Below are 23,513 nucleotides of genomic sequence, written 5' to 3'. Positions count from 1 at the left end.
AACACATCCGACAATAGGAATTGAGCAAGATTCCACTGAGCAAGCATCTAGAAATATGCGATGAAGGAAAGTTCAAAACCTTTCCCTTTTACAACTGTTCAAGAGATGACCCAAAATTCCGAAAAGCAATGGAGCTACACTTCACCAAAAAATTCTCTCCAAAATTGAATGTTTGAAAGAGAAGTGGAGGGACTACAATTTTATTATTATTATTTTAATAGAAATGATGATGGATGAAGAGAAAACATTTATATTACACTATTACTGTTGTTTCTGAATGTGCTCCAATATTAATAACGTGATACTCATCTCTATAAATGATCAGATATATATATATATATATATATATATACAATATTGGGATTTTGACAACCGTTGTTCTTCTAGAACTTACATATACCCGAGAAAGAATACTAGAACTATTTTACCACTGATTAGGAAAGATATCTAATGTAAGTAATTCGTGGAGATCTCTTTTGAATTATCTTATCCAAGCAAGCAAGAAAAGGAAAAAGAAAACCTACAAAAGGATGAAAGATACTCAAAAATATATTTAAGCAGGTCCTACTTTATTATATAACTTAATATCCTACAGAGTGGCTTCCACCTAGATATACAATATACATATTAATACAAAACTCATTTATGATGTTTCATTAAATGTACATAGAGAATAGATTGAATTATAAACAGTACCATTTTTTTTTTAATTCTGACTTTACTTTCCTAATTTATGAATATTGTACTAATATGTAATGTTTGTTCATGCAAAACATGGTATTACACAGAATATGGGACTTGACTATGCAGGTGTAAGGAATATACATTTTCATAAGACTTTGAACTTTGATCTCTTTTTTTATTTTTCAGTGATCACTGCACCCTTCTCGCTTTTCTTATCTTCCTAAAACTGACATATTGAAAAGTCACCAGCCCTTGTGAGAAAATGTGTTTATTTACAAATATGTTGATAGGTATAGAATGGGAAGACAAAAGAAAGAAAAAAATTAAAATGCTTTGTAATGAAATTTCAATGATTGACCACATTAAATTGAAAAGAAACCTCTCTCTACCCATCTATCTATCTGTCTATTTATCTGTCTGTCTGTCTATTTATCTATCTATCTATCTATCCTTTCCCTATCATTTATTTTTTCCTCTTTCTTGATTGTCCTGAAGCCTCTCTCTCTCTCTCTCTCTCTCTCTCTCTCTCTTCCCCCATCTTTGCTTTTCTTTCTCTCTTTCCCCTTGTTCTTAAAAAGCAAACACATTTTACTCCTCTTCTAAACAAAGAAAAAAGCATCCGAATCATATAAATGAACAACGAAACGTTCTGTTTTTACCATTTAAGTTTTGATTTTGTCTTGACGAGTTCGATAAACGAACGAAAGCGCTAAGAATAATCCAAAATTCTGACTACCTTCTTTTTCTCAATATAAATATCTATACACTGCTTCAAACACTATATGCATATATATATATATATATATATATATATATATAGCTCAAATTTACAAAAACTAAAGACGAAGACTGGTGTAGGAACAACCATCAGGTGTATTAGTTTCTCGGGAAGAATGGAAAATTTTTTTTACGTTTCGAGCAAACGCTCTTCGACAGAAAAGATCAGAAAAGATGAAGAAGAACAAAAAGGGAGAGAGAATGAAAAAACAAAACGGAGAGAAAAAAAATTCTTTTTGTAAGAATTAACGGTTCAACATGATGAAATAGCCAGAAGAAGGCTAAATGAAAGGGAGATAATGACGGTGATCTGGCCAAACGAATTTATTCTCGCGCACGCGTATGTATCTGAGAATGGTGTGTGTGAGTGTGTATGTATGAATGGGGGTAAGTGTGTGAGTATGTATGTGTGGACGAGCTGAAAAATATGTGGACCTGTGTGTATATATGTCTGTAAATGACCCACTGCGTACGTTATGTGGAATGGTATGCGTCACTTATACTAGTGTGTGTGTGTGTGTGTGTGTGTGTGTGTGTGTGTAAACGCATTGGCCTGGGAGTGTGTGTATGTGTACAAGTAACCTTGTGTATGTATTGTGCAGAGAGATGTGTATTTTGTGTATTCGTGTGTATTCGTGTGTATGCGTGTATGTGCGCGCTCGTATGGACGTGTATATATGTGTGAGGCTAACGTGTGTGTGTGTGTGTGTGTGTGTGTGTGTGTGTACACGAGTGTGTGTAAACGCTTGTGCATAGTAGTTGATATGTGTTGGTTCAGGTGTTGTGTGCAAGTATGTATGTGTGTGTGTGACTGATTATATAGTGTACATGTGTATAGAGCAAGTTTGTGGATGAAAGTTATCTGTGTCCATGCGTGTTGCGTGTGTTTATGTGTGTTGCGTGTGTGTGTGCGTATATTGTCAGTGTTCAGGCATTATATGCTAGTGTGGGTGTAGGAGTGTGCATGATGGTGTGTGATGTGTGTACTGAGTTGAACAGTGTGTAGAGGTGCTTGTATAGTGGTATGTGTGGTGACACTATTGAAGGGTGTGTGTTGGTGTGTGGATAATAGTATTTGGATGTGTGGATAATAGTATTTGGGTGTGTAGATAATGGTGTGTGATGTGGGTGCTGAGGAGTGTTGGGTGCTAGTGTATGTGGAGTGAGGTGTTTGTGGGGGGTTTAATGGTGTGTGGTGTCTCTTCTGAGTTGAACAGCGTGTGTGGGTGTTTGTATAGTGGTGTTTGTGATGAGAGTAATGAAGTAGGTGGTACGCAGGTGTGTAGGTGGAGGGAAAGAGCAGTTGAATGTGGCAAGTGTGCGGGAATCTATGTGGTTGGTGTCAGATGAAGAGAGGTAGTGTTTTGAGCTCATAAAGCGCAAGTGAACGAAGGGAGAAGATTAATTCCAATTCACGGCGAAGGTGTGTTAGCAAATGACCGGTAGAGCGGAATTTGCGCGAGACCGGGGTGTCATTGCCGAGTTTGATGTCTCGGAGGTGCTCTGTGAACCGGCCAGCCAAGTGGCTTTCCATTTGACCAATGTACTGGGAAGGACAGAGAGAGCATGAGCTGCAGTAAATAACATTACTGGAGGTGCAGGTAAAGGAGTTGGTGATATATGATAGGGACGGTGGTGGGTGCCAGTGAGGATAGCGGTGTTGGAGAGATAGGGGAAGGTGCGACAGCGTGGGCGAGAGCAGGTGAAGGAACCAGGCTGGGAGGCAGGGGTAGGGAAGAAACTGTGGACCAGGCTAGTTTGATGGAGGGAAGTAGGTTAGGGAAGATATGTAAGGTAAAGGGGTCGGACTGGAGTCGCCGGAAGGCTCGGAAAATGGTAGTAGGAGGGATAGGGTGGAGGGGTGTTAGGTGAGGGGAAACTGGTAACAGGTAAGGGTGGGGCGGGTGCAAGGAGAAAGAGCAGAGGCATGGTTCACAGATCGTGCCCGGGTAAGGACAGTATCTATAATAGTGAGGGGATATCCAAGTGTACCAATTATTGTTGGAATAAATATGAATTTATAATCTAAATATAGCAGCTGGAGATTTTGAAGCAGTCATCCATAACTATCTTCTTCTCTTTCATTTTCGAAGAGCTATTCACGTCAGCAGGACAACTGCCCTCTATGACGGTACATATTTATTCTTGTTTGACTCAAACAACAATACCCGGTCATTTATGCTTACACTTGACAGATGTTTTAACGAGAATGTTTCACAAGCATTCCTTGTGTTGACGTTTGTGTATGTATTATTCAATGATGCATTTATTTGAGGATAGTCTTTTTTCCGAATGGCATTATATATTGATTTTGTTACAACATTGTACTGCATAGGGAAGTAGTACTTTGATGACATTTTTAGGCAGCTGCTAATCACACGTGTGATATTTTCTACAGAAGTATAACATAATCTACATTTTCGGTTCCATCTTCTGTCTCCTTTGTTTATTAGGTATTTTATGTATGTATGTATGTATGGATGGATGGATGGATGGATGGATGGATGGATGGATGGATGGATGTAGATAGATAGATAGATAGATACATGCATACATATATATGTATATATGTATTTGTGTGTATTAGGGTTTGTAAATGTGACCATGTACTATGTGATCATGTACTATGCAAGAATGTATACCGGTTTAGCATGTGCGACAATACTTTGTAGTTACTTACCTCATCTGACATAAACGCTGAAAATCCAACAAGCTGGCCTCTCGTTTTTATGCCGTTATCTAATTCGTTCTATTGGATGAATGAACGGAAACAAAATTTATTAAAAGATTTGTAAGTTAGTCAAGGAAATCATTAATTTTCAATAGGTTCCAGCTACCGCCAAGGTCAGTTTTGCATTTTATCTTTTCGGGGTCGATGAAATAAGTGCCATTCAAGAGCTGGAGTCGATAAAATAAAGTACAAATCAAATTCTAGTGTCGACGTAATAGACGAAACCCCATACCACCAAAATTGTTGGCCCTGTACCAGGATTTGAAACTATTATCCATCATATAGATAGATGTTATTTGCCTATCCTATATATCAGGGGTCGGACCGAAAACTTGTCTTACGAGACGAAGTAAATAAAACAATGAAATTATGGTCGTACAAGGGTATAGAAACAGTTTGTTAAAAATTTTCAAACGTATCTTTTATCTTTCATCTTTTACTTGTTCCAGTCGTTAAACTGCGGCCATGCTGGGACAGTCTGAAAACTCAGAACGTAAGAGCCTTAACAAACATTGTAAAACATTTTCCTTATGCTTTAAAGATTCTAACAGGTCAACGCTTAAATTGTAGTAATAATAATAATTTTTATGTAGGCATAATGCCAGAGATATAAAAGTGGAAATAGCATTAGAATAAATTGATTTCATGGATGATGTTTATTTTCTTGATCCCAGAAGAATGCTCCGGTAAGATCTGAACTTAAAACGTAAAGAGACGATTCTACTGGTATAACGATTAACACGGCCTTTTAGCTTACATTTTTTTTCTTTAGAGATATGAAAAAATTTAGTGTGGTATAGGAAGGATTTGAAACCGAATCCTTTTGTTGCACAAGTTACGCATTTTCATAGTTCTGCTGCTTAACCGTCACAAGAGACTTCCACCAGAATAATCATAAAAATCTGTTTGATCAATTTACATTAAAAAAAATACTCGCTTACTATTGTTGAGAAGTAAATTTCGGTGACATAATCCTTCAAATGTTCGTCAGAAACTTTACCAACCCACACGTCACAATCGATATCGCGAACCTTTCTCTGCAAGACAAAAAAAAAAAAAGAAAAAAGAAAAATTAGAAAAAACTTATTTTCTCGTTTACTTGTGAAACCCCAAAATGACTGAAGAACCGCGATGAAGACGATTACTTGAAACTACATCGCAGTATCTCCCTTTGTTGAAAATGGGACTAAGCCTCAAAAGGCCAGCAATAGTGAGCGGTCGGACGCAAGAATATTTTTAGTGAGAAAAGAACAATCGATTACATAGATTCTAGAATATGACAAATATCGATTCCGTAAGCGAGTTGTGTGAACTTGATCCCTTGAGATTTGAACTCTGACTTGTGTGCTATCATCAAAACTATTGAGAATAACTTGGTTAATGTCTTGCGGCATCGACTGTTCCTATATTTTTCAAAACGACACACTTTTATGTAAATTTGGTTCAACGTCACTTCACTTAAGCGATTAGGTATCAGTAATAGGTTTCCAGCAAGAGTTTTTTAGTAAAATTGATCAAACACAAAGAGTACAACGCATTTAGCGTGGTGGGTGAAAAATCCAGTGTTTCGGACAGATTCTTTGTCACTGGAAAAGCTGACAGGAGAAAAAGTAATCAGAAACAACAGAGTTTTACATCCTCAAAGTTATGAAAACTGGCTGCGGTAAACTTGGATTTTCCATTCTCCATGGTAGGTTTTTGACCATTTTACTATATATATATATATATATATATATGTGTGTGTGTGTGTGTGTGTGTATGTGTGTGTATATATATATATATATATATATATAAACAATATATGAGTATATGCATATATATGTACATGTATGTACATACCTTCATCTACATGTACATATAGATACATAACTGGGTACATGACGTGGCAAAAGAACATGGACAAAATGATAAACAAGGTACAACAAACAAGCATATATATATGGTGGTTGTCTACTCCTTATACAGAGTTTGACCACCTCCTGTACCTACACCTTAGCACCATCATGGCGACTGATGTTGCTTTTTAAACCAGACAATATTTAAAAGTCTCCCCTGAAGACGGACGCGGAACTATCCGATAATGGATCCAAGTAACTATCATTATTCCGGATCAGTAAGTACCCAGAAACAGCTTTTGGACTCGTAAAACATTACCCATTTCACTTCTGATATCATTTATATTCTGTAAGTTGGACTATTTTATATCCATACACAAACATTTTTTTCTATTAAATGTATTTAATATCCTGTGTAAATCAATTTCCCTAACTTACTTGTCATTAAATTTACTCATCTACCGGCTCAAGTTCAAATCTCTAGAGCATTTCGAAGTGTATTCTATACAGACAACACCTGTCTCTAACATATATATGTGTGTGTGTTTGTGTGTATATCATATTTTGAAGTTAAAGTTTAAATACAAATAAATTTTTAAATGCAAAAGAAACTCAGAAAAGCTACATATGTTCGATTCTGACCCCTTAAAATGCCTAATTCGAAGCAGTTTGGTCAAATCCAATGTTAAGAATCGGTTATCATTTTTACCTGTATGGGGCAGAATCTTTTCAGAGTTTTTTGTCTTTATATTTATATAAAATGAAGGTTACATCTTCCTTGAAGAGATTCAAATCAAAAACTAAGGAAGTTTAAAAAAGTTATATTGTATATTGTGTGTATATATTTGCAAAGATTATAATTCAAGTAAGTAAAAAATAAGTAAAAATTAAAAAATATTTTATAGTCCTGTCAGTTCGATCAAATATCTATTAGAAGTTTATTTAAAACCAAATTAATTCGTATTAATGTTAAAGGTTATACTATTTACTTATAATCACTCGATATAATTAAATTAAATAAATTAATTTTATATATATATATTAAATGTTTGAAATACGATATTATGCTTGTTAGAATTATGTACATTGAGGTAAAATATCCTTTATTTTTATTAACTGAAATAATAATAAATGAATGATTATATATACATATATATATTATATATACGTGGGCTGATCAATAAGTATCCGAACTGTTGCTATAGTAACGAGGCTAAAGCACACAGAATAAAGCCACTTGGCACAAACCGACCTTCAACTCTGCTCTGCATGCGCACTGAGCTTTGACGTTCTAGCTCACTTCCGCTATTTACATCTTTCATTTAGAAAAATGTTAAACAGTTTTTAAGAATTTTCAGGATAAGGCATTTATCATCCACAGTTAATACGCATCTTTCTGTATTGTTTCTATATTATCTGACTTACCTAAATATATTTCACTTCGTAACAAAATCAATAACATGTATTTTTAAAATTTTAAATGTGATTAGATAATATTTGGTAGTCCCTTTTTTTTTTTTTTTTTTGTAGTCTTGAAAATAAAATTATGATTGAAGTAATGCTATTTGAATTGACTTTACACCATACCTACATAGTATTTGATATAATATTAAGGTACGACTTTGAAGAGTTGATTTGCGCTTCGTATATGATCACTTCAGTATTACATGACAAAAAAGGGTATGCATTTTTGTTTCTGCATATAAAGCTACCCATCTTAATTTAGCTTATGTATAACTTATTAATTTTTTCCAGGTTACTTTTGCAGCTATATTTCTGCTTTAGAATTCCTTTATTCTGTAGGCAGTGGTTACTTTATGAACGCCTATCTATTAGAGCTAGGGAGATTTTAGCGATTTAAGACCTAACGTTTAAGGAAAGGTCTGATCTATAGCTTACTGCAATGTTTCTTTTTAGTATTGTATAATGGTTGGTTAGGGACATATTATGTGATCTTATCTTTGTATCCACTAGTGTTTGATGCATTATTATAATAGGATGCTGATTTATGAAATCTTTTTTTTTTTTTTTCTTTTTCTGAAGATAGTTTGGAGAGTCTTGTATAATAAAATCATTTAGCACGTTTCTGAAAACTAGGTGGATAGAAGGAATTTACATTACTATAAAGATAACGTATAGAAAATTTCTGATACTTGAGTTAGTTGTTATAGTTATTGAAAGGTTTGAAGATGTTAATAAGGTCTTTTCTAAAAGCATCTAATATCTCTCTATCAGCCTTTAGGGAAACAGTCAACTCATTATTTCTACATGACCCATTACGTCAAATGTATTGACAGACAGGCAGACAATCAGACAGGCAGATAGACAAACAAATATAAAGACTGACATGCATACAGACGTACACACATATAGACATACATACATAAGTACAGAGACAGACAGGTATACGTACGTACATACATACATACATACATACATACATACATACATACATACATACATACATACATACATCGAGACAGACAGACGTAAACTCTAAAAAGACCGCCTTAGCATTTTTCAGTCGAACGGTTTGTGACCAGTTCTTTATTGACGACTTACCAAATCAGACTGTGTTAATCCAAGCCACATTCTTGCCAATTGTTTATCATCGATTAAGTCATCCAATTTTAGATTTTCATTGAAACATATTCCAAAGTTTTTCACTCAAACATCATCACCACATCATTATCGTTGCCATGAGTACATCATCATCGCCGTCATCGTCATGGTCATCACAATCATCACTTCATCATCAACACTTTATCATCGTCATCATCATCATCATCATCATCAGTGTTATCGTTGTTATTCTCAATATGTTTGTCACTACTGATTACTTATGATCTGCGATTTACAGTTTATAACTTAGACTTACAGTTTCAAATAAGGAGCTCCAGCGAGTATTTTAAGTTTACTTCTAAGACAGACAGACAGACAACAGACAGACAGACAGAAAAACAGACAGACAGGCAGACTGACTAACAGGCAGAGAGACCGACAGACATACAGACAGATAGATAGATAGATAGATAGATAGATAGATAGATAGATAGATAGATAGATAGATAGATAGATAGATAGATAGGTATTCCCATGTTAAAAGCAAGAGTTTTATATTAACGCTCAAAGTAAAAATCCAAAGAGCATTATCACAAAGGAGAATTATTCTGGTAGATTCTGTCAGAGATAAGACATTTCACCCGTGTATTTCTGTTACAAAGACTATAAAGATGATGTTTCAAGTAATACATCTATGCAGAACTGCCATCATTATTTAAAAGGAAAATGGCCACTAAACTTGTATTTATATTCGTTAGTTACACAGTGATGACCTGAACGCCTTTTATATACCTCACGGGGTTCTGCACATTCTCTAACTACAAAATTTCATCAGAGTGCAAAATAGAACACATTTGTCCAAAGTGCTGTTTCGCTCCGTGGGATTAAAAGGAAACCACATAATTGCAAAGAAAATTTCATTAACCACGCAGCTTTTGTCATGTATTTTGCAACCAAATAAACTTTTTTCTTGTAATTTATTCAGCATATAGTTTACGATAGAAGTTTTGACGATGAATTGTTCAGGCGTATTGTCTTTCAATGTTGATTGAGTCAAATTTGAACATCAATTTTTCAGTTGAACGAATTTTTATTTCTATCGTTTTCTAGAGGTGTTACTTTTAGCTTATTCGTTGTGACGTCAATCATAGCCGTTTTTCTAACCACCTTTTTGTTATTCAGCTCTCTCTCTCTCTCTCTCTCTCTCTCTCTCTCTCTCTCTCTATTTATCTATCTATCTATCTTTCTTTCTACCCCTCTTTGTTTTTCTCAGTATATGGGAATGTTTCTGTGAGATATAACTCCAATAAAACACTAAGTTGTAAAACTTGAACCTACATAAATATACTTTAGTAACACAATAATGAGCTGAACTCCTGCTTGGTTCCTAGTCACAACTGAGCCATCATAGTGTTTCTCTATGAAGTATCCCCAATTGTCCTTCCTTGACGGACTAATAAAAAATTGAGTATTCACGACATTGTTGTATTGCGAGTCCACTTTCACAAGACAATACTTGAATTTTGGCTCCCACCATCCAAACAACGTGAAAAAAGGAGCTGTCCACAGTCTACAACATCCAGGAAAAGAGTAACCTAGACATATAACAAGAGATGATCAAGATTAGAAAGACCACTCAGAAGAATAACAATCCGGCAAGCGTAATACCAACTTCAAAAGCAGGGTGGAATGGTCTACCTTACATTTGAGGTGTTGTATACATCTGCGGTTTATCTATACTATATATAAAACAGAGATGTGTGTGTAATCGCTTTTCACGTGAAATCGACTTCACCAAATGCTTCCATACTTGTGATGCGTGAATAATTTGACCTCGGATAACTCTTAGGCTCTTCATTTGATTTTTTTAATTAAAAATAAATAATATTGCTTTATATTTAAGATTCACTTCTTTAAAAAGGTTCCTCAATGTCAACTTCCGGTATTGACGTAAAAACGGCAACAAGCTTCACTCTCTATTTTGTGTGTGAGTGTGTGTGTTCGTGTGTATGAGAGAGAGAGAGAGAGAGAGAGAGAGTAAATACTATATACACACCGACCTCTCACTCTGTCTCACACACATACACACGCACACACACACCCCTTGACTCACTCACACTCTGTCTCTTACAAACACACACATACATAAATGTATACAAACATATTTACAAAGACACACGTGTGTATGCGCGCGTGTGCGTGTTTGTAAGACACAGAGTGTGAGTGAGTCAAGGGCTGTGTTTTCATATGCATACATCCAAAGATGTATGTATATTTATGCATGTATGTATACATGACAATAAACCTCTCTCTCTCACTCACACTCTGTCTCTTACAAACACACACATACATAAATGTATACAAACATATTTACAAAGACACACGTGTGTATGCGTGCGTGCGTGCGTGGGGGGGGGGGTTCCACAATCGCCATTTATTTCAATTACTCTTGTGAGGATATTCACGTAAATCATTTTTTTTCATTTAATCCCCATTTTAATTTTCGTAAAAGTTTCCAAGTACCAATGAGGCTTTTTGGCACATCTTCAATTTTCCCCATTCATGAGAGGTGCCCAGCCATCATTCATCTGAGAGTCCATCTACAGAATGTCCTCAAATTTCTATACAGCATATTTTGCCTTTTTTTCTTCAAGTACATAAGCAACAATTTCATTCCCGAGCAACGCCGGATGCCTCTGCTAGTACATTATAAAACATACTTAAAAAAAATTTGTTTTTGAGGGCAGCTCTCCTTAATAAAGTTACATTAAAAAGACTCGAGATCAAGATTTTTATATATTGCATCCTATACAGTTATAGCTGTGCATATAAAGGTGAGACCAACCAACCCTAGAAATAAAACCAAAGGAACATTATGAAGCCGTAACCCGTTAGAAGATAAAAGGAATCAGGGATGACTGGTTATCTGTGAAGATAAAAGGGAAGTTTCCAAAGTAAAGTGAAGATAGTCGATGGAGAACAACAGTAGAAAATAAGATCGATGAAAGAATCAGCGGATACGCTAGACTTTGATAGTCCCTTCATTCGATATAAAGTACCACTCCTGTATGGGGTCGATTTTTCTCTTTTCTCACTCTTTCTGTCTAACGGCCTGTCTGACATTCTCTCTCATGGAAGAACTGACTGAGTTCTTCAGATCTGAAGAGGGATGGAATCCGCCAAATCTGAAAATTCCCCAAGACATACTGTATATCACTACGGCATCTTTATGATTTCATCAAGGAGTTAAGGTTCCAGTACAAAGCAAGTATATTTAGGACTACATTATCCAATGCGCCCCTCTTTTTTAAAGACCTTAGAGTATAATTTGAAAGGGCTGGCACTATCGTTTCTAGCAGTTTGAGTGACCATGTACAGGTTTCTTCCTTAGTTCAGAGACATACCTATTTAATCAGAGCTTAACTACGGGTTAGAAAACAAACGCTTGTCACTTTACAGTAGTGCCACTGTTTGTAATGAAATAAATGTAACAAGACACGAGACTTCAACCTGCCTTTTGGTTGTCCATCAACTGGGTTGTACACACACACACACACACCTTTCTCTCTCTCTCTCTCTCTCTCTCTCTCTCTCTCTCTCTCTCTCTCTCTCTCTCTCTATCTCTATCTTTATCTATCTATCTATTTATCTATCTATCTATCTATCTATTTGTATAATTGTCTATTTACTTTTACTTTTTTCCTCTCATTGTTCTTGTTCTGGCTATCGTTTTCTTAATCCATTTCGTTCTCCATACAACCATACACACACTCCTTCTTCATACTTTCTCTCTCTCCCTCTCCCTCCTTCTTTCTTTCTGTCTGTCTCTTTTTCTCTATCTATCGTTTATCTCGTCCCACCATTTTATCTATCCATTTGTTCTCTAATCGTCCGACTCTCTCTCTCTCTTTAAACACAAATGCACACCAACATGCGCACTCATACACACACACATTCGCATACATATATACACACATTCACATATGCACACATACATACACACATACATACATACACACACACACACACACACACACACACACACACACACACACACACACACACACACACACACACACACATCACAAGCTCAACACACATTGACATAAGTACAATCTGCTCGCTTTCTTTTATTCGACAAAACCATCAAGGGCAGTATCCTTTTTCACTGAAATCATTATCTGAACACCGACCTAATTTAAACAATATATACATTAAACAATATATAAATTCGGGCTTAAGGCATCACAGATTTCCTTCGAACGCCAGATTTACCATGGTGCAGATGGTAAACCATTGTAATTTTTATGAATGAAAACTGGCCGTAAAAGTTGTATTTTTCCTGTTGTCCTGATTATAAGTAAATAATTTGCTTTAATTTACATACTGTTATTTAATTTTAAATAAAATAAATTTTAAATAAATACAGTGAACAGATACGTTATTTTTCGTATTTTTGCGGTTCTGCGTGCACTCTGTTATTACTCAGTCTGGCAGACGTCAGCACGCGTAAGCAAATAATTTGTTTACTGATTTCTATAAACAAGATCGCGTACTCTTATTAGATTCATTGATCCAGCGGAGTAAGTTTCACCGTGAAGACACACAATAATGGCGAAACATCTCGTGGAGGCGTTCTCTGATGAAGAATAACAACAGCGATCAAATATTTACGTTTGATTCTGCAAAAACGCATTAAGAATGAACAGATACGTTATTGCTTGGAATTTTGCTATTTTGCATACACTCTATGAATTATTTTTTAACAAAACATTAAATTCAATATAGTTGTGGCAGCTGACTTAGGAGATGGCCTAGAAAGAATAGAATTTTAAAATTATTATTTAAAGATCTCACAACCAAAAGTCGAAGAAGAAATCTTGTTAGACTGCGATGAGGAAGTCCGTTAGCGTTAATTCGAGAATGTATGAACAGAAAAGGCTTTGAATATTAAACATAAAGCAAAATTTTTACTTACAACGCCTTGGTATGTGAAATTTCCATTTCTCAAGCCGAAGAATTGTTTAGAATTCACCATGGTCAACTGTCGGCTCTTCTTTTTATCGGCTAAATCTTTGGAGACTTCTGTTAGTCTACAGTCACCCTTTTCACTATTGATGTTGTATGCTACATCTAGAAAGTAAAATTAAAGAGTTTTAGAATCAGGTGACAAATAAAGCAGTTCATTTTACACAATATTATTAAAATATTATTAATAAAGTCTGTTATTCAAATTTCTTTTGGATATTGATTCTCCTACTTTAACCATTGGTAAAGTTCTTCATACACTCATTTATCATACAACTATAAGGCATGGAGAATGACAATACAGTCGTTACATATCTGGCGTCAGTTCGAATTTCATCACTTTTAGTCAAAGGTGGTGGTAGTGGTAGTGAGCTTTTTTATGATAGTATATGGTACAGAAACATTTGGAATAGTAGGGCAGGTAACAGTGGAAATGTTACCTGTTGTGTACCAAGTTGAGTACCAAGTTATACAAATGTTTGGCGAAATTCAACTGTCTTCCTGTAATACCCACTCCAGAAATTTACTTTAACACTGCGAGCCATTCTAATGTCTTTACGAATGTACAATATTAAAACTTATGCTAAGGAACTGCACAAACCATTAATGTAGAAAGTTGTATATCTTATTCGGGCAAAATACAGGATATGACACTTGCTTTTTGGCAAATACGAACGAAATGGCATTTTATACGATATGCAGGTATATATATGTGTGTGTGCGCGCGCATGCATTTGTGTATATATACCCTCTCCCATACTACTCCTTCCTCTCTCTCTCTTCCCAGCCTTTCCCCGCCTCCACTACCTCTTCCCCAACTAACTGAACTTCCTCCACCCAAATTCCTCCCCACTACACTCTGCTGTTACCATTTCTCCTGATCTCATCTCTCTGAAGTAGAGCGTTCTCTTTTTAGTGGAGGTTTCCATTTCATATCTCTCACTCCGTCTAATAACAAGTTTCGGACCCTCGCTGATATCCAGCACTTCGTGTGCTGTGCCAGGCTGCATGCGCTATTCCATAACACTCCACATGTATCTAATGAAGACGACGGTCTCACTGACCTGGGCCGCCGACCATCCCACTCGACGCCAGCTCCCATTCAGTTTCAAGTAGTTGATCAATTTGTAAGCGTCTGTCGACGTGTTGTGGGCCGCTTTAACTTTCGCAGGTATCTCTGACATTTCAATATCTCCCCAGCTGCACTCTCTGCTTTTCCGTGTCTCCGACGCCGCCATTATTAAACCGTCCGACAAGGATGAAGCTATAGTGGCATAGCGTGCAGACCACTATAAGGCTGAAGCGTTCCGCCAACTACAAGACACTCCCTTCTATTGCAATCTACCCTCTAACCCCACGACAAACTACCAACAGATTGTATCTTCCGCCATCCACGACTTCATTCCTCCTTCCATCTTCCTCCCACCGCCTCCAATCTCATTGTCCGTACCCCACGCATCCTCACTATTTACTTCCTTCCCAAAATCCACAAGCTCAGAGACGCTGGCCGCCCCATCGTTTCTGCCACAACTACCCCACCGGACTTATCTCCAACTGCCTTGACTGTGTCCTCCCTCCCTCCTATGAGCTTCCCTTCCCTCACACATTCACGACACCAATCATGCTCTCTATTTATTTAACTCTTCCTCCTTCCCTCCTTGCCTCTCTCGACTCCTTTTCACTCTCGATATCAAATTTCTATACACAGTAATCCCGCATAACGAAGGTCTTACTCTAAAACACTTTTTAGACCTTGTCCACACTGGTGGTGGAGTTGCTAAATCACATGCTTTCAGCGTGTTCGTGCTTCGTCAGCAGTAAATGTCCACTATCACTGTTGCTGGCGAAACCTCGCTTCCTCTGATATACAGGAAAATGGTGTCTAATCAGGCACTGGTGCCGCAACTATCTGGCACCCTGGGTAAAAATCGTTAGTGTCGGAAGCAGTATTAGTACCGAACAGAAATCTTTATTTCGCACTTAATGTAGCTGTTTTGCAAGGAAACCGTAATACTGCGGTATTCATGCTGTGAGAGCACCTCATATAGATGGTTAGTGCTTTTTCTATATAACAGTGGGAGCAAGAAGTAAGATTTGGTCAGCAACTGTGATAGTGGGTTCCTGCAGCTGATGAAACACAAACACGTTGAAATCACGTGATCTAACACTTCCACACAGATGCTGGACAATTTTCGTCTGTCAATATTTTCTGTATTAAACGTCTACATTTATCAGTGCTCTCTCAGGACGAATACCGTAGTATTACAACATCCTTACATAACATCCACGTTAAGTAGGATATAAACATTGCTATTCGATATTAATATTGCTTCCATCGGTAATATCTAATATTTTTATACATACGTACATACATGTGTGTGTGTGTGTGTGTGTGTGTTAACTTAGAGATCATGATACGATTCTGACTGCACCGAACTGAATAAGACCAATCTCGCTAATTCAATATAAAGATGCTTCAGTTATCAGCACATTAGACTTACACTTACGGTTATAAACTAATGTTATCTCAGAGAAAAGTTATATATATATACTTTAATGCTTAAGTAAAGTTTTTCATATTTTGTATGGTACGTTGCATAATCATTCTTATACATTTGTTGCCAAATACAAACAGCCAGATGATATAGTCTAGATATCATCTGGTTTATATAAATGCGTTCATAAACGCTTTTCATTCTCTGAATGAGAAAGAACACTAATTATGATGGCGGCCGTTTGCTTATAAGACACGCATGATTTCTCTAAGATAGGATATAACAACCGGGAAAAATGTTTTGATAAAATATTACATAGAAAATGTGACTGCATGCGTATGTATGTGTATGTGTATGTGTATGTGTATATGTATGTCGACATATAGACAGACAGACATATATATATATAGGAGTGGCTGTGTGGTAAGTAGCTTGCTTACCAACCCAGCCACATTTTCCCGGGTGGCACCTTGGCTAAGTGCTTGCTACTATAGCCTCGGGCTGACAAAAGCCTTGTAAGTGGATTCGGTAGGCGAAAACTGAAAGAAGCCCGTCGTATATACAGGGTGGCCCAATTGTAGGTTGACAGTTATTCCACTATCTCTTTCGCATTCATATATTAACAGTTTAGATCTTAATTATTAGAAAATATGAAACCATTATTTTATGCTAATTTAATTAATTGTAAGATAGAAATTTAAATGTAACTTTTTAAAAGAAATTTAAATGTATATATATATATATACGTGTCCGCCCAACATCGCTTGACAACCGATGCTGAAGTGTTTATGTCACCGTAGCTTAGCAGTTCGGCAAAGAGACCGATAAAATAAGTAATAGGCTTACAAAGAATAAGTCCTGGAGTCGATTTACTCGACTAAAGGTGGTGCTCCAGCATGGCCGCAGTCAAATGACTGAAACAAGTGAAAGAATAAAAGAATATATACATATATATATATATATATATATATATATATATATATATATATATATATATAAGATCGTGTGCTGGAACGAAGACAACTGCAGCGTGAAAGGTGTTTATAAGCCATTTAAGAAACTCACAAAAACCGTTTGAGCATCTAGTTCTTCAATCAACTGATCCCTAAATTAGCATGCAAAGTGGCTGAGTATTCCCAAGTTACATGTATTCAAAACGCAATTCTCGTGTAAAATCAGTGCGATTCAATGATAACAAGGTTATACCTTTGAATGACAGTTACAGTCCATCTGCTGACGGGTTTATTTGCAGTTTCCGTCAACCTAATTTCTCTCACAAGATTTGGGCAAACCAAAGGTATGGCAATTAAAAAAACACTCGTCCAAGATCCCATGCGGTGGAAATGAATCCAGAGTCTTGTGATTGCGAAGCGAACTTTTCAACCATTCGGCCATGTTGCATTCACGGATATAAGTACATATGTTCACTCAAGCAAAATCAGCACATATGTAAAGATAAAATTTAATAAAATTCATAAAGTAGTGTTAATTCGTGGCCGTAAAGAAAACTGATGTTTCTGCTAGGGCCATTACTTACCTTCGTTGAAATCATTGATGACAATATTTGCCTGATTGTCTTCGGATTTGGTGACAGGATTAGCATAAGTGATCATGGAAAGTCGAAAGTTTCTGTCAAAGTTTTCCTGAAGTTATAGAATGGAACAGACACATGAAGCAACAAAACAGTTATTTGTAGCTTGCTCTGTTGATAATAAAATGTGCGCTACCATATCTGATATAGTGAGCCAAGAATATTAATTATAAACTTAGTGATGAAAATAATAATTTTTTTTAATTATTAATTTTGTTCAAAAAATAGGATAGGGAGAGAAAACTTCGAAATTTGAATTATTTTAGATTATTTGATATGGGATGCAATGTAGTGGGATGAGTCTGATCTTAGGACAATGACAACTCTGGACGCGCTTTGGCCTTATTAGACCTCCTCAGTGAATCGTTGTTTAACCGTCACTGCAGATCACGGATACCTTGAAAAGAATATAGGATTTCCGTGAATGAATAACATGTGACGTTATATAATATGCTACTTGAATGCGGCAGAGAACCGTTTATCTCTCGATAGAACGTCCTGCCAAATTGATTTATGCTCTTTTGGTTTCTGAGTTCAAGCTCACCACGTTTGATTTTGTCTTTCATCTTTCCAAAAATGATAAAATAAGTAACCACCACCAAATTTGTATCCTCCTTCTAATGGAAAAATTTTAATATTTGGCCCACATTCCATGGATGGTGAAATAATAGGTGGTGGTGGTGGTTGAGCAGTAGCAATATAGTTCTTGCTGCTGTTGCGGTGGTGGGAGCAGTGGTGATACTGGTACTGTGTATAGATATGTTTGTGTGTATATGTATGCATTTATGCATATATGTACGTATGCATCTAAATATACATACATACATACATACATACATACATACATACATATATATAGGATAGCTGATGCTGATGAAGCGCACGCACGCTGGAATCATGTGATCTAGTTGTTCCCCCACCGTTGCTGGTTAATTTGCTACTGATATTTCTGTGCTTTTAGGCACTAAACGTCTATACGAGATGCTCCCTCAAGACGAATAGCGGAGTATCACGGCACTCTTACAATATATCCACTTTAAGTAGGATATAAAGATTGCTGAAAAGGGAAAGACAAGGAAGAGTAGGTAGGAGCAAAACAAGTAGATAGAAAGAGATAAAAAATTAATAGAAAACCAGAGGAAAATAGAGAAATGACATATATTAATATAAACCACGTACCTTCAAAGATATTAATGTTCCCATCTCTTCGTCGTAATATTCTAGGTAAGCTGAGAAGACATCTGGTATTTTGGGCATCTTTTTCGTCTGTGTTTTTTCATAGCATGCAATTCCTGGTGTCGTCTGAAATTTAAAGTAAGAGTCAAAACATCTTAGAAAAGAACAGGGTTCCTCTGGGGTTATAGAACAGTAGACAACAGAGCAGAAGTATGTCCATTACTCTGATTTGGTTAGTTTCGTATAGATACAGGCAGCAGTATCAGCAGTACCAGTAGTAGTAGTAGTAGTAGTAGTAGTAGTAGTAGTAGTAGTAGTGGTGGTGGTGGTGGTGGTGGACGATGGGGATGATGTGGTGGTGGAAGTGAAAAAAGAAGAAGACTGTTGTAATCCAACCATTGGACTGTCATAACGTCCATTTCGGTATAGCAGTCTAGTTAGACAAGTAAAGACACGATTATCTATGACCGATTTCGCCGACTTCTCCACCGTTCGACTTCCTACGTCACAGTGGTTGTAACGACTAGCATATGCTACTCATCACGTGGGAAGGGTGTTCCATTATCATTATCATTATCCGCATAACATCTCCCCTTCTAAGTTTTTTTTCTTAGGGAGTGTAAATTTACTTCTTTTTACTAACAATAATTTTTACATCACCCTACCTCTCGTTTTTGAGGCGGGGGGGGGGGGGTTATACAGTTACCAATTTAATATTTTTTTCGTCTGGCATCCACTTCCAGGAACTCCGTAAATTTTCTTTTTCTTTCACTTGTGCGTCTGGTGGTGTAGTGGCGTTTGGTACTTAAAAGATATCATATAACCATTCCATTGGTTCTTCCATTCTCTTGGGTTCACTCTCAACGAATCTATCTTTTTTTTTTTTAGTTGTTTCATGTGTCTCTTGTATATCCCTTTTCTCCCTTTTACCATTTTACCAAGTATAGAATTTCTCCTATGCGTTTGGTCCCATCTTTGTTTTCCATTTTTATATGCCCTAACAAATACATTTTCGCCAATTTTGAAATATCTTGCTATATTATCCACTGCAATATTTCTTTCTTACCAGGTAGCAATTTGTCGAAGACTGATTTTATTTCCCTTGCAAACATCTGCTGGTGTATTTGGATTTGGTATCACCTGGTATACTCTTAGGAATTGTTGTTGTAGAGCTACCTCATCCGTGACTTATTCGACATTTTTAGGGCTCTCTTGAATGTATCTACAAAGCGTTCTGCTTGTCCGTTAGATCTGGGATGGTATGGCGCCATAGTTACATGTTCTACAGCGAACGTTTTACAAAACTTTTTTAACTCAAAAGACACAAATTGCGTTCCATTGTCAGACACAATCAGGTCTGGGCAGCCAAATCTAGCAAACAGCTCATGTGGAAAGTTTGTCAAATTGAGGAGGTTGGCTTTTTACACTTACAAATTTCTGGCCATTTAGAGAAACTATCTACTACCACTAAGTAGTATGAGCCGTTTAAGAGATCCGTGAAATCAATGTGTAATCTCGACCAGGGAACATCTATTTTCGGCCAAGGTTCACTTTTTTATCGTCGGTAATTTTGCTGTTGGGGCATGTCCTCAACAGCCTTTCACTAACTTTTCAATTTCTCTATCCATTTTTGGCCAGTACATGTAGCTACGCATTAAACTTTTCATCCTCGAAATAACAGGAAGTCAAACATGGAATTCCGTCTACATTTTCTTTTGCAATGTTTCAGGTATTACTAATCTCTGTGCATACATCAGTACACCATCCCAAATCGAGCATAGTTTCACGTCTTGATTTCGTTTCGCACCAATCCTGTTCCTATTTACTTTTCCTGTCTATAGTATTCTTTTCATTTTTGTTATGAATTCGTCATTTTCCGAATTTCGTTTTATGTCTTCTGTGGTCACCGGTAATTCGCGTGCCACATTCCACATTACAATTTTCATTTCTCTTTCTGATCTTAATGCTGCGATTACCGTATCTCCGAATGGTTCGCAGTATTTCGGTATCAGTCTGGACAAACCATCCGCATACCCTAGCATTCAGCCAACACATCGATATCTGCGCCAATAATAAAAATCCAAGTTTCAGAATCTTTCCCCTCTACCAATTCAGAGACGATACAACCTACAGCCAAAGAATAAGTAAAGAGTCTCTCTTCATCACAAAATACAGACCCCTTCTGAACGCATCTACAACGAATGACATATCCACCACGACCTTAGAATAACACACACACACACAAATATTAAAAATGATAAACTCCAAATAGATACTCAAGGAATTATAAAAAAATATAAAAATATGAAAAAACAACTCCAATCACTACTCACTCGACTAGTTACTATCACACTATCCTGCATTTTATTATTACTATTTCTCTTCTCGCCATCCCTCATCTTCTCCGTCATCTTCTTCCTTTCCACCACCTCCTCCCTTACTTTATTACTACTACTGCTGTTTAGAATAACACCTACCCAAACATTATAAACAATACAGATCACTATGACCATCAACAGGTCAATGTCAGGGCACCCAACCAATTAACACTCTGCTACTATCACAGCACTCCTTCTTCGAACTCACAAGAGTTAACAAGTGAAACAGAGACAGGCAGAAACAAGAAAAATGTCCCTGTTACTTGAATACTATACAAATATGTCTTTAAAAATACTTTTCTTTTAAATTTACCAAAATTTAATTTTTCAATACTTTTTCAAAAATTTATCATTCATATTTACTGTTGAAAAGATCTCAAGGATCGAAACCGGTTCTGTAATGTTCTTTATAAAAGTATTTTAGCATTTTCTACTTTGTCTGTTTTCCATATATATATATACGTATGTATATTATGTATATATTATCAGCAAATCTCGTTACTGCCTCCATGTATCAAATTCTAATCTCAATGCATTGGTAACCCGTAATGAGGTAAGAACATAATGCTTCACAACCAAGTCTGTTAAGCATTTATTTCTGTCACATATCTCAATACTTATTACTTATTCAGTTCAATGGCACAACTTTCAAAGTAAGAGAACATTCAATCATATCAGAAAAAGTATTTATTTCATCGAAACCGGTACGCTAAATATAAAGGCGGTCTTGGCAAGACTCGAACTCTGAACATAGAAAGCTGCAACTAAATACCACCGAGAATTCATTGCCCATTCGACCGATTCTACAAACTTGCTACTCATACTGCGTCGATAAAATAGAGATTATTAAATGAAAATTGCGGAAACTTACCTCAAAGATTTGTCCAAGACCGTCAAGATTTTTACGAAATTGAAAAAAGTCGTAATAACTCTGAAAGTCTTCTTGGTTTCCCTTCGTGGATCCCTTAACCATGTATCTCACAGGTACACTGTTTTCTTGTGTGGCAGTACTCCACATAGGAGCTTATATGAAAATAAAGGAAAAATAATAATATAAATAGATATAGATATATGTATACATATATCTATATGTATACACACACACACACACACAGGAACATGTGCATATATTGACATGAATATATCCATATATATATATATATATATATATATATATATATATATATATATATAAATCCTATATGTATGTGTGGGTATGTATATATATATATATCTATATATATATATATATATATATATATATATATATCGCATGTGTGTATATGTATGTATATATATAATATGTTTGAATACGCATGCATACACGCACATAAGTAACAGAAACTCACTGAAATGCGAGCGCACAGCAAATCTTCAGAACTTCCATCCGACAAATGTTTCGGCCCTTATACCTAACAGTCTATGAGAGCCGGACCCACCCAGGTCATGACTCCTAGATGTCCTCCAGCTGCTTTCCAAAATCCTGTCCCCAGCGGGATTTGAACCTGGGTCTTTTTTCTTTTATGAACTTGTGTTCCCAGGTCTGTGTTTCAACCCACTAGGCCACTCTGACTGACGAAAGAACCAGTTCTCTCTCTCTCTCTCTCTCTCTATATATATATATATATATATATATATATATATATATATATATATATATATCATAAATATACAGGGATTAGCTTGAGTTGCTTCTCCAACATACTGAAAATTTAGAAATAGCAGTCAAAGAACTACTGAACTACTTGGCAAAATTGTTAATTATTAATTTTAGTACTAATTGACGATTCCCTGCCCTATATCTATATATATATATATATATATATATATATATAGTATACTCGCACACATCTATATAGACATAAATATGTATATATGTATGTAGATATACATATATAGATAGATAAATTGAAATTTAGAGGTAATGCTTGACAATTGTAAGCACCTGTGTGTTCCAGCTAGTGGTTGCGGTGAAAGAATAAATTGTAAATCCAAAAAATAACAACAAAACTACAAAGGAGTGACAAAAGGTATTACGAAGTACCAGCATTGCTAGAAATATGAGTCAAAACAACCCAATAACCACAGTTAGTACTATCTTAATGACTTACAAGGGAGACAAGCTCCCTACAGCGGATATAGCCAGATCACCGGTGATTTCGAATTTTGATGCTAGACCATCTTAATTCTTATCGATGGCTCTTACTGTGCCTAGGGTTAAATTCAACTCACTTTGTCAAAGTCGCCCTTGTCAGT

General features: G+C 36.2%; 1 protein-coding gene across 2 annotated transcripts in view; it reads right to left on the bottom strand.

The window, feature by feature from the left end:
• LOC106884213 (uncharacterized) overlaps positions 1-23,513 on the bottom strand; it is a 77,697-nt gene that overhangs the window by 28,965 nt on the left and 25,219 nt on the right. For both annotated transcript variants that reach the window (XM_089357293.1, XM_089357292.1), the window contains exons 5-10: positions 22,129-22,280; positions 18,883-19,005; positions 17,650-17,755; positions 13,568-13,722; positions 5,134-5,229; positions 4,142-4,210 (exon numbers count right to left, since the gene is read on the bottom strand). In XM_089357293.1, coding sequence (XP_089213419.1) covers positions 4,142-4,210; positions 5,134-5,229; positions 13,568-13,722; positions 17,650-17,755; positions 18,883-19,005; positions 22,129-22,280 — 701 coding nt within the window. The remainder of the gene's footprint in view (positions 1-4,141; positions 4,211-5,133; positions 5,230-13,567; positions 13,723-17,649; positions 17,756-18,882; positions 19,006-22,128; positions 22,281-23,513) is intronic.

The sequence above is a fragment of the Octopus bimaculoides genome, chromosome 9 (genome assembly GCF_046866305.1).
Source record: "Octopus bimaculoides isolate indiv1 chromosome 9, ASM4686630v1, whole genome shotgun sequence".
NCBI classification, from domain to species: Eukaryota; Metazoa; Mollusca; class Cephalopoda; order Octopoda; family Octopodidae; genus Octopus; species Octopus bimaculoides.
Note: the sequence above shows the minus strand (reverse complement) of the source record. Positions and strands in the feature narration are given on the sequence as shown.